Source organism: Salvelinus namaycush, chromosome 2 (assembly GCF_016432855.1).
Source record: "Salvelinus namaycush isolate Seneca chromosome 2, SaNama_1.0, whole genome shotgun sequence".
NCBI lineage: Eukaryota > Metazoa > Chordata > Actinopteri > Salmoniformes > Salmonidae > Salvelinus > Salvelinus namaycush.
This window is the reverse complement of record NC_052308.1, coordinates 50331663-50349493: the sequence shown is the minus strand read 5'-3', so window position 1 is coordinate 50349493 and position 17831 is coordinate 50331663. Positions and strand designations below refer to the sequence as shown.

Here is a 17831-nt window from a genome sequence, read left to right as displayed (position 1 = left end):
CAGTAGGAGTGGGAAATATGTGCAATGGGCTTTACAGTACATATATTCCAATGTCGTTCCATTTGACATGCTGTCAAACCCACCATTGCTACCGTTCGAGGCTAGCTGACGGCAATAACTAGCACTATATAATTTGTCACCCTACTTCTCATCACTCTCATATTCATCCTTTAGATAGACTCGATGCTTTCAGCATAATGAGTTCTCCTTGAGGGAACCATTAGTCTGTGGGCCACAATCATTGGATGATGGTTACACACTGCAAGTAAAATTAAATAAATTTCTTCAATTACATCGGTAAGGAAGGAGAAAAGGCCATGAGTGCTTCTGAGTTCTCAATCAGGAAATGAATGGAGAGCAAGGGTAGCAATGAGTAGTTATTGGTGTTTTCACACATGACATGGGTCCTCTCAGAGAAACTGGAGATTGTTTGTGATATTTATATACAGCGCATTTGGAAAGTATTCAGACCCCATCCCTTTTTCCACATTTTGTTACGTTACAGCCTTATTCTAAAATGGATTAAATACTTTTCCCCCCCTCATCAATCTACACACATTACCCCATAATGACAAAGCACTTTTTTTTTAATGTTTGCTAATTTACAAAAAAATTACCTGAAATAATAAATATTTACATTAGTATTCAGACCCTTTGCTATGCGACTTGAAATTGAGCTCAGTTGCATCCTGTTTCCATTGACCATCATTGAGATGTTTCTACAACTTGATTGGAGTCCACCTGTGGTAAATTAAATTTATTAGACATGATTTGGAAAGGCACACACCTGTCTATATAAGGTCCTAATGTTGACAGTGCATTTCAGAGCAAAAACTAAGCCATGAGGCCAAAGGAATTGTCTGTAGAGCTCAGAGACAGTATTGTCTCGAGGCACAGATCTGGGGAAGGGTATGTCTGCAGCATTGAAGGTCCCCAAGAACACAGTGGCCTCCATCATTCTTAAATGTAATAAGTTTGGAACCACCGAGACTCTTCCTAGAGCTGGCTGCCCGGCCAAACTGAGCAATCAGGGGAGAAGGGCCTTGGTCAGGGAGGTGACCAAGAACCCAATGGGCACTCTGACAGAGCTCCTCTGTGGAGATGAGAAAACCTGGGAGATGGGAGAACCTTCCAGAAGGACAACCATCTCTCAGCACTCCACCAATCAAGCCTTTATGGTAGAGTGGGCAGATGGAAGCCACACCTCAGTAAAAGGCACATGACAGCCCACTTGGAGTTCGCAAAAGGCACCTAAACTGACTCTCAGACCATGAGAAACAAGATTCTCTGGTCTTATGAAACCGGTCAGGATCGAGGGAAAGATGAATGGAGCAAAGTACAGAGAGATCCTTGATGAAAACCTTCTCCAGAGCGCTCAGGACCTCAGAATGGGGTGAAGGTTCACTTTCCAACAGGACAACAACCCTAAGCACACAGCCAAAACAACGCAGGAGTGGCTTCGGGACAGGTCTCTGAGTGTCCTTGAGTGGCCCAGCCAGAGCATGGACTTGAACACAATCTAACATCTCTGGCGAGACCTGAAAATAGCTGTGCAGCGACACTCCCCATCCAACCTGACAGAGCCTGAGAGGATCTGCAGAGAAGAATGAGAGAAACTCTCCAAATACAGGGGTGCCATGCTTGTAGCGTCATACGCAAGAAGGCTGTAATCACTGGCAAAGTTGCTTCAACAAAGTACTAAGTAAAGGGTCTGAATAATAATGTAAATGTGATATCAGTTTTTTATTTGTTATAAAAAATTAAATTTAAATTTAGAATAAGGCTGTAACGTAACAAAATGTGTAAAAAGTGAAGGGGTCTGAATACTTTCCGAATGCACTGTATCATATATTTATGTCATGACAAGTCTAACAACGAATTATACCTGGATGTTTTAAAGTTACTTTTTATCTATATACAGGAAGTTTACATACACCTTAGCCAAATACATTTAAACTCCGTTTTTCACAATTCCTGACATTTAATCAGAGTAAAAATTCCCTGTCTAAGGTCAGTTAGGATCACCACTTTATTTTAAGAATGTAAAATGTCAGAATAATAGTAGAGAGAATGATTTATTTCAGCTTTAATTTCTTTCATCACATTCCCAGTGGGTCAGAAGTTGACATACACCCAATTAGTATTTGGTAGCATTGCCTTTCAATTGTTCAACTTGGGTCAAACGTTTCGGGTAGCCTTCCACAAGCTTCCCACAATAAATTGGGTAAACTTTGGCCCATTCCTCCTGACAGAGCTGGTGTAACTGAGTCGGATTTGTAGGCCTCCTTGCTCGCACACGCTTTTTCAGTTCTGCCCACACATTTTCTATAGGATTGAGGTCAGGGCTTTGTGATGGCCACTCCAATATCTTGACTTTGTTGTCCTTAAGCCATTTTGCCACAACTTTGGAAGTATGCTTGGTATGCATTTTCGACCAAGCTTGAACTTTCTGACTGATGTCTGAGAAGTTTCTTCAATATATCCACATCATTTTCCTACCTCATGATTCTATCTATTTTGTGAAGTGCACCAGTCCCTCCTGCAGCAAAGCACCCCCACAACATTATGCTGCCACCCCCGTTCTTCACGGTTGGGATGGTGTTCTTCGGCTGGCAAGCCTCCCCCTTTTTCCTCCAAACATAACAATGGTCATTATGGCCAAACAGTTCTATTTTTGTTTCATTAGACCAGAGGACATTTCTCCGAAAAGTACGATCTTTGTCCCCATGTGCAGTTGCAAACCGTAGTCTGGCTTTTTTTATGGCGGTTTTGGAGCAGTGGCTTCTTCCTTGCTGAGCAGCCTTTCAGGTTATGTCGATATAGGACTCGTTTTACTGTTGTTATCGATACTTTGTACTTGTTTCCTCCAGCATCTTCACAAGGTCTGCTGTTGTTCTGGGATTTATTTGCACTTTTCGCACCAAAGTACGTTCATCTATAGGAGACAGAACGCGTCTCCTTCCTGAGCGGTTTGACGGCTGCGTGGTCCCATGGTGTTTATACTTGTATACTATTGTTTGTACAGATGAACGTGATACCTTCAGGCATTTGGAAATTGCTCCCAAGGATGAACCAGACTTGTCTACAATTGTTGGCTGATTTCTTTTGATTTTCCCATGTCAAGCAAAGAGGCACTGAGTTTGAAGGTAGGCCTTGAAATACATCCACAGGTACACCTCCAATTGACTCATATGATGTCAATTAGCCTATAAGAAGCTTCTCAAGCCATGACGTAATTTTCTGTAATTTTCCAAGCTGTTTAAAGGCACAGTCAACTTAGTTTATGTAAACTTCTGACCCACTGAAATTGTGATACAGTGAATTATAAGTGAAGTAATCTGTCTGTAAACAATTGTTGGAAGAATTACTTGTGTTATGCACAAAGTAGATGTCCTAACCGACTTGCCAAAACTATAGTTTGTTAACAAGAATTTTGTGGAGTGGTTGAAAAACGAGTTTAAATGACTCCAACCTAAGTGTATGTAAACTTCCGACTGCAACTGTATCAGTCCTATGACTTGAATGTGATTTGTGGCACACATGCTAAAATGTTAGAATGTGGAAACAGTGCTAATGAAATTAAACCAAAGCATGGCTTGCTGTCATACCTTGTCCATAGACTGGAAACCAATATTTCATTTTGTAATTTGGGTAAACTATACTTTAAGTAAAGTGTTACCCACGTGTAATCAATGTAATGGAATAATATAAAGTAACACAATATGACGAAGGTTATTCTATTTTATTTTAAAGCTCTAGTTTCTCGGGGGGAGAGACAGAGATTGAGTGAGTGAGAAAACACAGAAAGCTTGGTTAAAACCCAGAGCAGTGATGGTGAGGAGAGGGGGAGAGCTTGTTCAAACAACTGATACACATTTGACACCAAGCACTCCAGTTTGCCGAGCTAAAAAGCACATAGAGAGAGTAGCTATAAATAGGGAGCTGTTTGTGTAAACCCAAGCCACTGTCAGTTTGAAGTGCACACTAGCACTGAGGTTGTGGAACAACAGTTGAACGCAACCTATCACACAGCTCCCAGCCACAAATGAGCATTCCAATCTATAGTAGTACATCAAAATGGCATACATGGACAGCACAGCAGCCAATACAAAAACGCTCAACAAGATGGCTGCCAACCGTGTGATGTAGACAATACTACACAATCATACAGCGCGTACATCTGGCTGCGGCAGCCTCGTATGTTTTCATTTTAGACAGACTCTCTTTCGTGAGGCTAAAATGTGTCTCCACGGTTTTCCACAGGGCACGTGACTAATCGCCTGTCAGTCAAAGTGCAAATCGGAACAGGCACCAGTCAAAATACCTGCGTCAGGACGCTGGTCATTAGAGCATTCAGAGGCTGGCAGATAGCACTGAAGGTCTGAGGGGATGGTCTGTTTTCAATGAATCAGATATGGATCAGTTGACTGTGTGTGTTCCCTCTGCAGTATGTTTTCTCTGCTCTGCTGTGTGTGTGTGTGTGTGTGTGTGTGTGTGTGTGTGTGTGTGTGTGTGTGTGTGTGTGTGTGTGTGTGTGTGTGTGTGTGTGTGTGTGTGTGTTCTATGTTTGCAATCCTGTATATGCTGTTTGCTCTTCTATGTGTGTGTGTGTGTGTGTGTGTGTGTGTGCACTGTATATGTGTATTCACACATCTGTGTGAACCGTGTGTCCTATTCAACACCACATGCAAAGACAACGTCCAATAAAGATAACAAATACAACTGTCATATTTGTTGGCCATAAAAGACCTGAACTGTCACACCCCTTCCATCCCAGACCTGGGTTCAAATACTATCCGAAATCATTTAGCTGGGCTTGATTAGCTTGCCTAGTGCAATGAAACCAACAGAAGACTCATAACTGTGCAGCCCTGCCTAGTTGGCATTCCAGGCAACGCTAAAGCAATCACTGAAAGTATTTGAACGATTTTAAATAGTCTTTGAACCCAGGTGTGTTCCACCCTATGATCCCATTCATCCTGGCGATAACGCTATACAGATGAAGTATGGTCTTCATTACGCCAAACTAAGACGTGGAGCCGCGCAACTCCGCCGAGGAGGAACATAATTGTTTTTTTATCGACTGAAGGGGTAAGAATTGAATCGGAACGGCAGAGAACCCTCCGATGATAAACATTCAAACGTGGCCAAATGGGAGAGAGAGAGAAAGAGAGACATCAACACAAATCGTGCGTGAGCATGTAAAGCGCCGATAAACGGGAGAGAAATAGGAGAAATAGCTGCATTAGGCAGGGGATTGTGTTTAACCATGCGGCCCAATGGATCCCGGGTGACGCTCATTCTCTCTCTTATGATGAGCTTAATTGCTACTATCAGTGTTGTGATATAATATTAATCTAGGTTTAATGCTCCTTTTCAGTCACATGGAGGGTTTTCGAGAGGCCGGTCGTTCCTCAAATTACACCTCGACTGGCTCGGCTCATAATGAGAGCGATTCCTTTCTTTCTTTTTTTACACAAGAAAGAATAAGAAAATAGGCCCCTTTATGTTGAAAATTAGAACGTTTCGAAATCCTGGATGAGGAGTTATTGTGGAATGCAGTTACTGTGGTCCATGTGAACGGGTGCTATTGAGTAGGTTTGGTGGTTTACTGGATTACACTTGACCATGGGGTTGAAACGCATCGCTTCCAAGCAAAATGCACGTATATCTCACCTCTGACCCTGTGTAGGTGTCGAGTTACAGATGGCCGAGCACAATCCCGCCATTGTGCTCAATTGGACACAGTGAAAACAAAGCAAATAACACATCATCAACCTTGAACCCCACCTACGCTTCGAAACACGGACTCATAAACCAGGTGGAATGGAAACAGAATTGAAACAGAATTACCATAAAAATGTAATTTGTGTGCAAATAGATTGATCAGAGAGTCGAAATGTGTCTCAAAACGTTGACACCGAACGTGCGTCCGAAACGAAACCTTCACTCGTGCTTCAATCAGGCGCATAGCAATCTGCTTTTTGAGGTATATTGAGTGTTTCATTAATTTACTCAGAAGGGGTGCTCATGGCTGAACTGTGGTGGACTGGTGTCTTGATATAAAGGCCACAAAACCAATCCGCGTCCTATATGGCACCCTATACTCTATATAGGCCATGGTCAAAAGTAGTGCACTAAATAGGGAATAGGGTGCCATTTGGATTCCATTAAATCTATTAAACCAGCTTGCATTATATCATGCAAGGCACAATAGTAGAATTTCAAGGGCAGTCCCAAAGGAAGGCAACAAAGGCTCTCTCTCTTCAAGGGAATAGTCAAGAAATAGCCAAACCATATTTTGTGCACTGTTCTGCTCCGTCTACAAGGCAAAGCGCAATTTTAGAAAACTCAAGTGGAAAAACGTTAAGGGGTCATTGCGAGAGAAAGGAGGGAAAAGGGAAAAAAGTTACTTAGATACCTGTTCTTTTGCTTGAATGACTTTGACCAAACAAAAGGGGCATCAATCACTTGAAGAGGAAGTCAAGGACTGCAACAAGATCAACATCTGGCATTCACATAATTATCTTTTTGAGCGATCTGTTTGATGTTGGTTGATCATTTAATTTTATTCTAAGGTGATATATCACCTACAGAAAATACATGGTTCTAATCTACACAAACACCCAACTTTATTAATCTACACAAACACCCAAATCTAACATTCAGTCTTGAAGAATAATTATATGATACAGTATGATGCATGGCAATGCTCAAAATGCTAATTAGATACATAAAAAATACCCAAATCACCTACAAAATAAATCCATCATTAGTGCACTGTGTACCATCGAAATGCACTTCAAATGAAAGGTCTACAACGGAACTGTTCCACACTTTCTACACGTTCAGTTTTCCAAAGCACCAACACCGTACTGTAATTTCAAAGCCTTATGCTGTACAACAACCACAACCACTCTTGTCTTACCTAACACTCCTACATTTACATGGAAATGTATCCTACAGTACTGCACTCTCTTCCCTCTCTTATCAATAGGCCTCATAATTTTGCATTCGATGCTGCAGCGCTGCTGATTATTTCTCATCCAGCAGCCATCGCTGCCTGGCAATCAGGCCGAATGTTCTATTACCAATCTAATTGCACATTCCACCCTGACAAGGACTCATTAAGCCTTAATTACACACATGTTGTTTTCTACAAACATCTCCATTTGGGTTTCTCTTGCGTTGTAATTGTTCAGCAGGGACAGCCATTTGAGAGAGAGAGAGAGAGAGAGAGAGAGAGAGAGAGAGAGAGAGAGAGAGAGAGAGAGAGAGAGAGAGAGAGAGAGAGAGAGAGAGAGAGAGAGAGAGAGAGAGAGAGAGAGAGAGAGAGAGAGAGAGAGAGAGAGAGAGAGAGAGAGAGAGAGAGAGAGAGAGAGAGAGAGAGAGAGAGAGAGAGAGAGAGAGAGAGAGAGAGAGAGAGAGAGAGAGAGATATGCCTGGAACTAGGTCACGTATCATTATAAACAAGGCACAGTTTCTAAAATAATATACCCATCCAGTGGAAGTAATGCCAAACAAGTGAGTGAATGTGGAGCTCATGTAATATTTACAGAGCACTAATAGATAGATGGCAGGTCTTTTCGGAGCAGTATGCACCCCCCCCCCCCCCCCCCCCCCCCCAATCTCTTTGCTACGGGTTGCTGCTTTTCTTTTTTTCTCTCTCCTTTTCTTTCCATTTGAATTTCAGAGAAAGCCGACTACATTAATACATCTGGGAGAGGGGGAGGTGTTGGGCACCTCTCATCTCTCTCTTTCTCTATCCTTGCTCTTCTCTCTCTCTCTCTCTCTCTCTATCCCCTCTCTGTCTTTCTAGCTCCCATTCTCCCACCTTCTCGCTTACCCAATTTCCTTTCTCTCCTCTCCCTTCCCCTCTCTCTTTCTATCTATCTCTTTCTATCTCCCCATGTATTCCTTCTCTCTATATCTCTCTCTTTCTCCATCTGTCTTTCCCTCTCCATCTCTCTTCCTCTCTCCTGGCTGCATGGTTTTGGCTGTGATGTTTTTTCACACGTTTGTTACATTTCAGCGGCGGAAAGTGGGCCTTAATCCAGAGTCTTTGAGGCGTGAGCAATGATATTACTGAGGAGAATCGCGCTTAAAGACTTCTTAAAAAAATTCCAGCTGGTGCTGTAAAGTCATTGAAGCGCTTGTCAGGCACATGGCCCAAAACACCAGCCTCTCTGTAGCCTACTGTGCTGAGATTTCAACGTTTGGCTGGCTCTACTAGGGGGGATTGACTGGGAACACTGGTATGGCTCTTCTGCTAGCTTCCGCTAGCTTCCGATAGTCAGTTTAATGTGTCTTACTGTGGTGTTGGGATCTCTTTAAAGCACTGTGCGGTGCTTTCTGTGTGATGCAGACCTGGGCTCGTATAGTGTTAGAAGTATTTCGAATACTGTAAGCCTTTGCTCTAGCCTGCCTGGAGTGGCGGATGCGTGGGGTTTGCCGTTTTGGGATTGTTTAATTGGTCCATTAAGCCATGCAATTGTAATCAAGTACAGATAAAGTATATAGAATTATTTTAAATAGTATTTGAACCCAGGTCTGTGATGCTATGCTATTGCTAAACTACTGAAGCCGGTTCAGTATTACCACTAAAACAGCCACTACGACCTCCCGATCCATGCTAAACCCCAAGAAAAGTCGGAGGACATGTCTTAACCCCAAGAAAACCCGGAGGAATTGTCTTAACCCCAAGAAAACCCGGAGGAATTGTCTTAACCAAGGAGGACTGTAGTGTTGACAGCAACTGTATATATACTGTGTACCATTGATCTGAATCCAAACAGCAAATATAGTGACGCCGTGACAAATCCTTTATATATCACCATTTTTTATGGTAGAGCGTAATTATTTTCATGATCCTAAACAAGATTGTTTGGTTCTGCCGATTTGAATGGAGAGAGAGAAAGAAAACATCACTCTGTTCACTTATTTACAGATAGTATCTGTTTGCATATGATTTTGTTTGTTTGTTTGTTTAGTGACATTTTTCCATTCTACGCCAATTACCATTGAGTTGCACTCATGCTGCGTTGGAAACAAAGATGGATGTGCCATCTGAACTACATTGAGATAAACAAACACACCGATATTAAACAAAAATAAACAAAAAATGATTCATTCTTATTATGACACCAAAATAAATCTGGATAATATTAATTATAACGACAACCTCCTAGGATCACCAGTGTGCACAGAAACAAACACACACACACACACACACACTCTCAGTCGCTCTCACAGACATACACACACACCATATCGTATTCTTCCTCTGCTGGCTCTAATAGGCGGTCTCTTAGATATTCTGTACAGAATAGTGCTCATGCAATATTAATATGGCACACCAAAATATGGCAGTTGGAGCATACTCCATCTCTCACTCTCTACATAATTGACTATGGAAGTTCTCCAAATCAAACAGGAAAAGAAAGAACGAGAGGAGAGCAACACTTTTTTTTTATCCTGAAAATAACCTGTCATCCCCAGTTGAAGACAATGAGCCCTTGAACCTGTCAGAGTTAGAGAAGCTAAAACAACAACACCAAAACAGTAGTAAGAATACCACCAGACAGTGGTGATTTTAACACTACCCGGAGCAGGGAAACAATGGCCATGTATGTTGCACACTGAGCTACTGTTTTTTACTGTATTGAGGCAGAGGCATTTCCATTGTCCCAAATGGCACCCAATTCCTCCTTTAGTGCACTACTTTAGACCAGATCTCTATAGGCCCTGGTCAAAAGTAGTGCACGAAATGGAGAATAGGGTGCCATATGGGACAGAGTCACATGCTGTGGAGTGTTGTCTCTGCTACCAACAGTGTTGTCTCTGCTACCATTAGATAAGGATTGTTGGCCACTCAGACTGACTAGCACTGTTGTGGTGAGCACTGTGTGGTGTTCTATGGGCGTTAAAGAGGAAGTTCAGTATATTTAACAACTTGATGTTAAATGGTTCCTCACCCTAAAAGTAGTCCATGTGCCATGAGAAACTGTAATCCATGGTTTGGTTTTCTTTAAACTGACACTATAATCTTCAACTAATTTAAGCCAGCAATAGCTACTTTCAGGGTAAAGAACCATCTAAGTTTTAAAATACTTAACTTTCCCATTAAGAATCTGTGTTGCTGTTTCTTTTCTCTCTCATCCATAACTGTGACTTATTCCACAATCCCTGTGACGCCTCATTCATTTGACATTCTATGAGACATACTGTGAATACATGTTGTTCAACCCCATTAAAGGTACAATTTGTAACCTTGAACCTTTGGCACAATGTCGCTGCAGGTGGCAGTGAGAGTAATTGCATGCCTGCACTTGGACGCACTTTATTCAGAGCCCTGTCAACTGCGTTTATTTTCAGCAAACTTAACATGTGTAAATATTTGTATGAACATAACAAGATTTAACAACTGAGACATAAACTGAACAAGTTCCACAGACATGTGACTAACAGAAATTGAATAATGTGTCCCTGAACAAAGGGCGGGTCAAAATCAAAAGTAACAGTTAGTATCTGGTGTGCCCACCAGCTGCATTAAGTACTGCAGTACATCTCCTCATGGACTGCACCAGATTTGCCCGTTCTTGCTGTGAGATGTTACCCCACTCTTCCACCAAGGAACCTGCAAGTTCCCGGTCATTTCTGGGGGGAATGGCCCTAGCACTCACCCTCCGATTCAACAGGTCCCAGACGTGCTCAATGGGATTGAGATCTGGGCTCTTCACTGGCCATGGCAGAACACTGACATTCCTGTCTTGCAGGAAATATTTTTTATTGTGAAACAAACAAGAAAAAATACAAAAGAAACTGAAAACTTGAGCGTGCATAACTATTCCCCCACCAAAGTCAATACTTTGTAGAGCCACCTTTTGCGGAAATTACAGCTGCAAGTCTCTTTGGGTATGTCTCTATAAGCTTGGCATATCTAGCCACTGGGATTTTTGCCCATTCTTCAAGGCAAAACTGTTCCAGCTCCTTCAAGTTGGATGGGTTCTGCTGGTGTACAGCAATCTTCAAGTCATACCACAGATTCTCAATTGGATTGAGGTCTGGGATTTGACCAGGCCATTCCAAGACATTTAAATGTTTCCCCTTAAACCACTTAAGTGTTGCTTTAGCAGTATGCTTAGGGTCATTGTCCTGCTGGAAGGTGAACCTCTGTCCCAGTCTCAAATCTCTGGAAGACTGAAACAGGTTTCCCTCAAGTATTTCCCTGTATTTAGCGCCATCCATCAGTCCTTCTATTCTGACCAGTTTCCCAGTCCCTGCCGATGAAAAACATCCCCACAGCATGATGCTGCCACCACCATGCTTCACTGTGGGGATGTTGTTCTCGGGGTGATGAGAGGTGTTGGGTTTGCGCCAGACATAGCGTTTTCCTTGATGGCCAAAAAGCTACATTTTAGTCTCATCTGACCAGAGTACCTTCTTCCATATGTTTGGGGAGTCTCCCACATGCCTTTTGGCGAACACCAAAGATGTTTGTTTATTTTTTTCTGAGCACTCTTCCGTATAGCCCAGCTCTGTGGAGTGTACGGCTTAAAGTGGTCCTATGGACAGATACCCCAATCTCCGCTGTGGAGCTTTGCAGCTCCTTCAGGGTTATCTTTGGTCTCTTTGTTGCCTCTCTGATTAATGCCCTCCTTGCCTGGTCCGTGAGCTTTGGTAGGCGGCCCTCTCTTGGCACGTTGTTTGTGGTGCCATATTCTTTCCATTTTTTTATAATGGATTTAATGGCGCTCTGTGGGATGTTCAAAGTTTTGTACATTTTTTTATAACCCAACCCTGATCTGTACTTCTTCACAACTTTGTCCCTGACCTGTTTGGAGAGCTCCTTAGACTTCATGGTGCTGCTTGCTTGGTTGTGCCTCTTGCTTAGTGGTGTTGCAGACTCTGGGGCTTTTCAGAATAGGTGTATATATACTGGGATCATGTGACAGATCATGTGACACTTAGATTGCACACAGGTGGACTTTATTTAACTAAATATGTGACTTCTGAAGGTAATTGGTTGTACCAGATCTAATTTAGGAGCTTCATAGCAAAGGGGGTGAACACATATGCACACACCACTTTTCAATTTTTTTCATTCCACTTCACCAATTCGGACTATTTTGTGTATGTCCACAACATGAAATCAAAATAAAAATCCATTTCAATTACAGGTTGTAATGCAACAAAATAGGAAAACACGCCAAGGGGGTGAATACTTTTTGCAAGGTACTGTAGCTTGCACGATTCTTGCTATTCTCCTTTGACCTCTCATCAATGTGCTGTTTTCACTCACAGGACTGCTAATAAACGCAGAAATCGGCAATCAAAATAAACGTCCTACCACAGCTACCATGTTCTTTTTGGGAAGCATATTTGATTTTGAGTTTGGACATATAAAGTTTGCAGTGATGGAAAAAAGTACCCAATTGTCATACTTGAGTAAAAGTAAAGATACCTTCATAGAAAATGACTCAAGTAAAAGTGAAAGTCACCCAATAAAATACTACTTGAGTAAATGTCTAAAAGTATTTGGTTTTAAATATACTTAAGTATCAAAAGTAAAAAATATAAATCACTTCCAATTCCTTATATTAAGCAAACCAGACGGCACAATTTTCATGTTTTTAAAATGTACGGCTAGCCAAGTATTTGTGTTTATTGAGTCCACCAGATCAGAAGCAGTAGGGATGACCAGGGATGTTCTCTTGATAAGTGCATGAATTGGACCATTTTCCTGTCCTGCTAAGCATTCAACATATAACGAGCACTTTTGGGTGTCAGGGAAAATGTATGGAGTATTATTTTCTTTAGGAATGTAGTGGAGTAAAAGTAAAAGATGTCAAAAATATAAATAGTAATGTACAGATACCCCCAAAAACGAATTAAGTAATACTTTAAAGTATTTTTACTCCCTTCCCTCGGCTGGAGCTAGCACATACGCAGATCAAATACACAGCTGAAACGCCGATTAAGGTGTTTACATTTAATAATTCAAAAGATCGCTCAGAAATCCAGGTGTTTAATCTGCGTATGCTTACTTCGATTTTGACCTCACGCCGATTAAGATAAGCAGAGTAAGGTGTTCACACAACTGTTGCATAATCTGCCTACATTCCATAATCAATTTCATATCAAATTATTACTGTGTATGTAAACTTACTCACTGTGGTGTACCTAATAAAGTAGCCACTAAATGCATAGCCATTGATTCTTGAAGAATACAACTTAGAAATGCTCATGGGCTTAGTTCAACTGTCTTACAAAGTGAACCCAAACAACACCTTGGGCAAATGATAGCTGACACTGCAGTAGTAGTAGTAGTGTCATTAGTGAGGGCAACAATAGGTCTTCGTTAGGTTAAGGTCAGGTTAGCAACACAACCCAACCATAAGGTCATGCCCTCCTGCTGGTGGTAAAAAAAGAACGAGAAACGCCATATTTAGGAACGGTAAAAAGACATTGAAAGAATGGGGGGTGGGGGTGGGCGGAGGAGGAGGGAGGTGGGGGCTCTGTGCACCTTGACAGGAAGGAGGAAGGTGAGGAGCACGAGTTGAGTTGAGTGAGGTTATTTTGGCTGAAAGGGGGGCTGAGGGGGAGGGCGGAAGCAGCGCAGAACCCACAATTAACTGAACCCCTGGTAGAGAGAGGGAGATAAAGAGATAGCGAGCAAGGAGGGGAAATGAACGGGGCTGCAAACTTACTGCACCCTGAAAGTTCTGTTCTCACCACAACACCTGATAAGTACAATGGAAAAACGTCTGGTTTCCTTCACACTCTTAAGTGGTTGCACTCTCCATGCAGTTACAGTTTGGTAGCAATACTTCAAAGACAGGAGTAACAGACAAAATAAAATAAAAAGACAAAACATAGCATGCCGTTTTTTTTGTGTTGTTTTTTGGTGTGGCTTTTTCATTTGAATAACTCTACATGTGAATAAAAGCAAACTATGATGTTTCGTGGAATGCTTTTAGATAACACAAAACACTATCTTCAGAAGTACAAGCTCATCGGCTGTTGAAATCCAGGCTAGTTGAATGTTCAGGAAGCGATTCCTGTTTCCCTCGCTCCCTCACCCTTTTATAAACAATTTCGATGTTCAGATTTAGCCTGTACATATTAATTCTAGCGACAGAGCGTCAAATGAAAGTGGATCTATATCTTTACTACCTCCAGCCCCCCTGACAAGTAGGTCATTAGGATGATTTGTACGTGGGCTCTCCACAGAGGACCATTTACAATATTCACTTTAGATAACGTATGATTCTTGGCCCTGAAACCGGACGGCTTTCTTAGAAATACTTTGTTAGCAGTCTTACAGTCGATAAATGATTTAGGACATGTGGTCAGAAACATCAATACAATCTTTATTGTAATTAAAAAAAGGATCCCACCAACAATATTGCACTGTTCACCATTGAGCCTTGAAGCTGAACAGTTCTCTAATTCAGAAAGAAAAGCTTGATTTAGTGTGGAAGAAAAGACATATGCAATTAAAATCTCTCTTGTGCATTGTTCTTAAATGTCCGTCCTTCGGTACACAAATGGATAAAATAAAGAAATTGCTAGTCAGGCTTAGATTTTTTTAATAATGAGAAATAGCTTTTTTCCCCCAGACTTAGGCTGCTATCCAGGTTTCGTAAACAAAAAGGTTGACTTGCTGTCAAAGTCAACCCCACCACGGGAAAAAACCTGACATAACATCAAATCAACATCTAATCAACATAAAGGGTTGGTGAATATTCAGTTGAATTGTCAACAAAGGTGAATTCAATGTCAAATGAAGATATTGTCAATGCACCATTAGGCTCTGTGCGATGAACTCAGTATCACCTCTCAACGACCTGTCAATTCTTGCCCTCAACCCCCCATCCCCTCATACACATTCACAAAACTGTTATTGGATTCATGTAATTGAATAGGTAGTTAAATCGAGTGTGAAATTATGTTACATTGGGGTTATATTGAGGCGAGGAGGCTACCACCAAAGGTTATCTATATTTCTCAATCGCAGTTCACCTGCCAACTGTAGGTATAAAGCGAGGACTGCATTGCTAATGATCTATTAAGATATAGAAGATAGATATGCGCAAAGATAGATACCACAAAGATAGATGTGTACAAAGATAGATGTGTACAAAGATAGCCTATATTGACTGCACTACTGTAACGATTCTCGTTGGTGGAAGGAGAGGAGGACCAAAGTGCAGCGTGGTACATATCCATAATAACTTTTAATGAGAATGAATACAAAATACAAAAAGAACAAGAGAATCAAAATGAAAACCGAAACAGTCCCGAATGGTGAAAACACTAAAACGGAAAACAACTACCCACAACCCATAGTGGGAAAACAGGCTACCTAAGTATGATTCTCAATCAGAGACAACGATCGACACCTGCCTCTGATTGAGAACCATACTAGGCCAAACACATAGAAATATAACGTACAGAACAAAACATAGAAAAACGACATAGAATGCCCACCCCAACTCACGCCCTGACCAAACTAAAATAAAGACATAAAAAAGGAACTAAGGTCAGAACGTGACAACTACAGTCAATGCAAACGATGGGGGTGTGATTTCCATTGGTTCTGTGGTAAGATGGTGTTATGGTAATGTAGGCACTGGCTAACCCACTGTACTTCAGTTAAAGGAAAGGTTCACTCATTTTGAATGTCATATTGTTTTTTTGCGCATCTCTGAGTGATGTTCTATTGATTCACTGGGTCATTTCATGTTTTCACGTGTATCTGAGCTATCAGCGTTCAAGCAGGCAGAAATCCAACCGGTATTACGTAGCACTGTGATAAAGTCGCTCTCACTATACTGGAAGTTAATAGCAATACGAATTTTTCGATTGGGAAAACCTCTACCATACATGTCAGACTTCAATATTGGACGATGTCACAACTCAGGAGGATGTCTTCTCTCAAAGGAGCCATTGATCACATTGCTGCGATATTCCTAGCTCGATACATTTGTAATTTAACGGAGGATCTAGCACATTTTTCCTATTTGTCTGTCTCTTTAAACCAGGGTGCATTGCATGGTGCAGATGCCAGAGATATACAGAAAGGAAACAGGAATCCAATGAATGAAGGAATGTATAACGCCCCCACCCAGCAGACTGTAGACCAATCGCGTTCACGTTCTCATGCTGCGTCACACAGTTGCTAAGCTAATCGTCACGCAATCCCTTCTCAAAGTCAGTTTATGTCGAGAAACGTGCTTATTTTCCTCGAAAGTACGTAATGTCACGATTCCTAAGCTATACAATAATACAGATAGCAAGTGAATTATCTCATATCTCGGGAAATATTTGTGATGTTGTACTTCTTTTTGACGAAATTCGTGCTAATGTTGGGGTTTTGAGCTAGCGCCCAATAGACTCCCATTCACTCCTTGTCCCTGAATTGGCCAGAATTCACTGCGCGGCCCATTGACGTAGCACGGGCAACGTTTCCCATCTCCTCAAAAGTATATCTGCCGTTGTGAATGTTAGACCCCACTCTGTGAGGCACATCGATCAGCAGGTTGAACATGGTGAGACTGTAGACTCCTAAATTGATAGTGCAGTTTGTTTAGGCGATTTTACAGCTAACTAGCTACGTTACATGCTGATATTGTCTTTGGTATTATTGTGTGTAGGTACGTTTGCTAGCTAGCTAGCTAGCCAGCCAGCCCATAGAGAGAGCATTGCATTGTGGATTTTGCAGTCAACTTGAGCTGCAACAGATTACCATAAGGATTTTCCATGTAGCTACCAACCTTATATACACCAAAATGAAGCATTTGTTCACAAAAAATATTATTCTCACATATTAGAGTTATTTAACACTGTAAATGAAAGGAATGAGTGGTTTTGGGTGGATTTTTCCTTTAAGTTCCTCAGTGTGTATGAGTTGAGCTACTGATGGTTACTAGGGGACAAACAGAGTTCAAGTGGTCTAGAGCTGATCTGGGCAGGTAGTGGCTGAACTGGGATCAGGTCCCCACTCTTATTAATTGTGATGTAAAAGGCTGAACCCATCCTAGATTAGCCTTCCTCTTCTGAGACAGTTAGTGTATAGTGTATAGAGTGTTTAGCACAGTACAATATCTTGTGGGGAATGTGTTTTTGTCAGTCACACATACAAAAACACAAGATGCTACCGGTTGAAGACCACAAAACCACCCAATCAGTCTCGTGGTGCCACATCACTGGCTTCCTATGGATGTCACTACTGTAGGGTATAACTGTGTACTAACTGTGTCCCTAATAGGGGTGAGGTGTGGGGAGGGGAGTAAGGGGGGAGGAGGGGTAAGGTGGGGGATAAGGGGAGCGTTCTCTCACCCCAGCAGAGGGCAGTCTCTTCCCGTCGGGGTTAGGGCGCATGGGCAGGGAGCTGTAGAGTCGAACGCTGTGGTCGCCTGATACACCGTATCTGCTCTGTAGAGAGAGAGAGAGAGAGAGAGAGAGAGAGAGAGAGAGAGAGAGAGAGAGAGAGAGAGAGAGAGAGAGAGAGAGAGAGAGAGAGAGAGAGAGAGAGAGAGAGAGAGAGAGAGAGAGAGAGAGAGAGAGAGAGAGAGAGAGAGAGAGAGAGAGAGAGAGAGAGAGAGAGAGAGAGAGAGAGAGAGAGAGAGAATCAACTTTGAACATGTTTTCACCCAATAAACCCATCTCTTGAATGATCACGGTTATTGCATGGCTTGAGGCATGCAGCCTACACTACATCTGCATCACACAGATGCAAGAGGTCAGCAGAATTTAGCGATAAAGCAATTAGGATCTGGGTAGATTGTCATCAAGCACAAGCATCCACTCCGTATTGATGTCTACAC

General features: G+C 41.9%; 1 protein-coding gene across 3 annotated transcripts in view; it reads right to left on the bottom strand.

Moving 5' to 3' along the window:
- The window catches only part of LOC120064355 (TOX high mobility group box family member 2-like), a 136857-nt gene that overhangs the window by 72788 nt on the left and 46238 nt on the right, over positions 1 to 17831 (bottom strand). For 2 of the 3 annotated variants that reach the window (XM_039014884.1, XM_039014901.1), the window contains exon 2: positions 17344 to 17439. The exons of the other annotated variant lie outside the window; for it this stretch is intronic. In XM_039014884.1, coding sequence (XP_038870812.1) covers positions 17344 to 17439 — 96 coding nt within the window. The remainder of the gene's footprint in view (positions 1 to 17343; positions 17440 to 17831) is intronic. 3 annotated transcript variants of the gene reach the window in all.